The sequence below is a fragment of the Aulostomus chinensis genome, chromosome 17, assembly GCF_037954235.1.
Source record: "Aulostomus chinensis isolate RoL2024-O1b breed Wild chromosome 17, RoL_Achi_v1.0, whole genome shotgun sequence".
Taxonomy (NCBI): Eukaryota; Metazoa; Chordata; class Actinopteri; order Syngnathiformes; family Aulostomidae; genus Aulostomus; species Aulostomus chinensis.
In genome coordinates this window covers 13,037,713-13,041,337 of record NC_141336.1, presented here as the reverse complement: position 1 = coordinate 13,041,337, position 3,625 = coordinate 13,037,713, and the positions used below count along the sequence as shown (strand labels likewise).

The 3,625-nt window shown below is 44.9% G+C and overlaps 1 protein-coding gene across 1 annotated transcript; it reads left to right on the top strand.

Annotated features, from left to right (window-relative positions):
* Positions 1-846: 846 nt before the first annotated feature.
* Positions 847-2,047, top strand: LOC147246363 (uncharacterized). Its single transcript, XM_086183007.1, has 3 exons — positions 847-1,007; positions 1,243-1,487; positions 1,602-2,047. The coding sequence occupies exons 1-3, from the start codon at positions 945-947 to the stop codon at positions 1,849-1,851; spliced, it is 558 nt and encodes a 185-aa protein (XP_086039133.1). The 5' UTR covers positions 847-944; the 3' UTR covers positions 1,852-2,047.
* Positions 2,048-3,625: the final 1,578 nt, after the last annotated feature.

The following is a 3,625-nucleotide window of genomic DNA, read 5'->3' as shown; positions in this document are numbered from 1 at the left end:
TGGTTGTGTCCCTGCCATGGACTGGTGACCCGTCCAGGGTGAACCCCACCTCTCACCTGAAGGCTGCTGGGATAGGCTCCACCCCCCACCACCCTCAACAGGACAAGAGGTAGAAAAGGGATGGATAGATGTGTGTGGGTATACACACACACACACACACACACACACACACACAGGGGTGGTGTGTGTCCTCCTTGAGGTCCTCTCCCAGAGGCCTGGGAGTTTTAGGGTCCTGCAGTATCTCAGCTGTTCCGAGGACCCACCTCGGGATGGAGGCCTCAAGATGTTGGACCTGGACTCTGCTGGAGCCACTCTTCCAGTTTGGAGGTCACCACCCCCGGAGCTGCGATGACTGCCGGTTCCACCGTTGTACAAATAAAATGGACTTTACGTTAAACACTATAACTGTTTTTAATTTGAATAAAAGTTTGTAATTTTGGTCTTTAGCCATTCTTCTTCAAGTCCAGTCTGTATTTCCAGTATTCACGTTAACAAAGTAGGATAAATTGTTCTTTAATATACATGAAATTCACCTGAGCTTCCTCAAAGACAGTGAGAGGCTCTGCAGCCCAGGGAGGAAAGTGTAGTTTGCAAAACAAAGTTTTTTTGTGTGGTATTTATTGTCCTCCTGTGCTAGCATGTAGTATTGATTTTACCCCCCCCCCCCCCCAAAAAAAATCAGTATGTCAGGACCAACACTGAAGGCAGCAATTGGACGGAACAGTCATCACACTGTGACATCACATTATGATGAAAATCTGGCTTTGACGTCTTAATTCTGAGCCGTTTGGATCCTCACTGATGTTGGAGTTCTGCTCCAATCATGGCACCAACACTCGGAGCGTCATATATGTGTGTAAGAACATCATGTGGACCTACATAGAGCGTCAGAAGAGCCACGCGGAGGACATTTCTCAACTGAGTCGACTAAAAACATCTTCCCGATGAAATTACGACGTAGACGAACCTCCCGTGCTGCGAAGAGTGAGCAGAGCACCCCCAACCAGGTGAGACGTCGGATTCTCCAGCTTTAGAGTGTCAGACCAAGATGATTGAGAACATAATAGAATCCATAAATGCATACAAAACACTCCATGTAGGCTGGCCTTCATGGGTGGAGAATCTCTGAACTGTCCGAGCTTTTCTACTACATGTGTTTTTATTTGTGAGATGCTGACATGTTGTTGACTGAGAGGTTGCTTTGCTCCTGACTATCTATTCTATGTGCCTCCTTCTCCACAGGTGCCTTACAAGAAGCCTCCTTCAAGAAGGAGGAAGAAGCAGGCCCCTCGTCCCCTGAAGGGAAAGCCACTGGTGCTGGGCCCAAAGCCGTCAGGCTTCATAAACCCTGATGACCTGCCCGTGCCGTCAACGTTTCTTCCCCGTCCTCATGCAGTTCCTCAGGAGCCCGAGGAACTGCGTATTCATAATATGTCAGTGGAGAGCTACCAGGCCATCCATCAGGACGTGGTGGCTGAGATGATGAGGTAGGTTCTAGAAGCCTGCAGTTACATCGTCATATTTTTCCAATCACGTCCAAATCTGTTTCTCCGTCCAGAGTTTTGTCTCTTTCTAATGTGGCTTCTTTTCCTTCCTCACAGATCTGAGTATGGACATCTCCTCCCCTACAGCTTGGAGCTTGGCACCCAGATTAAGGCCAAGCTCTGGGAGAGGCTTAACAGGCCCGTCATCTCAGTGGAGGACTCTGGCCCCGGCAGCCTCTGCCAGGTGACGGAGACCTACGGCGGGGAAGAGCCTCTCCCCAAAATTGAGTTAGATGTTTCTGGGGAGCCTGAGCCGTTCCATCCAAGGAGGATGAGGAGGAAGGCACGGCGCTATTCAGCATATTGATTGAGGTGCCGATGACCCTAGGACGATGGTCCACCAGCACCTCGATCAGGAGGCCAGCAGGAGGGATGGAGCTCAACGACAGGGTTTGATGGAGGGGGACCAGGAGCACCGCCACCCACTCAAGCTGCCTCTATGTTTTGATGTTTTCTTGTTTCTGTTGTCTGGAGCGATTGGCACAGTAATAAACTGTTCACTAAGATCAACTAAGCATGGCTCATGATGATGTCTGATTTTTGAGTTCTGATCTTGATCTTCTAAATTTGGTCGTCCCTGCAGGTTAGATAAAGTGGTGTGGCCCCCCCCCCCACACACACACACACACACACAGACACAAAACACCTCTTTATAGCTCACCCCCCAATGGAACATCCTCCCCTTCAAAAATCCATTTATTGGACTTACCTAGATTTTAATACACAGCGCCACATCACAACAGAGGTCAGAACAGGTCCAGACCTTGTTCTGTTGTGAAATAAATGTTATAAATTATATATCTAAGTATGTTATTGAGCTAAGTTATGAGATACATCGTCACAAATTTGCAATTCTCTGTTGTTGGTTTGCGAAAACTCCGCCACTACACACACACACACACACACACACACACACACACACACACACACACACACACAGCGGAGGAGAACATGTGACGTCACTGTAACGCCTGAAAAGCAGGTGAAATACCTTCGTTTGTCAAGCTGAATGTACTGTATATGAATCAAGTTATTATCCTTCAAGTGACTTTGATTACAAATATATTTGGTGCGACTTCGGAAACTGATGATAATTTTAATCAACCTGGAATAACAAAATGTGTGTGCATCGCATTTCACTACAATTACAGGTAAGAATCCGTTTGTTTGACTCGTAATTCGCATAAATTTCTATCCTCAAATATTCTTTTTTTCCCCAGACAGATGCTCCTGTCTGGAAAAAAGAACAGGGTCTTTGATTCAGAAATGACCATTCAGCGAGAGCTCAGTGCTTTCAGACTTACCTATGAATGTCATCTGTGACTAACATTTTAAACAGAAGACAAAGGCAGCTGGAGAATGATTCATTCAGCGCTACAAAATCAAACTGCAGTTTCCATAGCAAAGAAATGAAGGTTTTTTTTTTTTTTTTAATGAAGGGTGAAATAGTCTTTTTTCTCATATTAAGTACTTTCCCATCAAGCAAATTTGTCAATATTAAAGCGGCATAAAGAGCCATTTTTAGAAAAGACATTTTAATATACTTTGACAACATACAAAAGCCATCTGACTGCTAAACTTTCCGTTTTCTATTCCCTCTCTGCTTGTTTGATGGCTCATGTTTCACGCCTCTGTGCCACTGACAGCTGTAGAAGGAAGGCATTATGTTCCCGTCCATCTCTCCTATTCTTTTCTTTAAATTTGGCACAAATGTCCACTGGAACTCGATGATGAACTGAAAAAGCGGTTAAAGGTCAAGGTCACTGCGACATTGTGGAGGCACACCACCACAGTGTGTGAATTTTATAAACGTATTCCCTCATCCTTGTTTTGAAACATGAGCGCTGTTTCTTCTTTTTTTTTGGTTTGTTTCGGTTCCTTCAGATTAAGAACTGACATGTATCTAATAAGTCCTTGGCTTCGTGGGCTGAATATTGCTTTGTTTTTAATGAAAACATGGAACCTTTTGTCTTTTCGCTAACAATATTATCTCTTTGTGTACACAGTTTTCATTGTGTCTCTTGCTCTGGTGGGATTAGTCACAGCAATTTCCTCATGTATTATAAATCATCTTCATATCC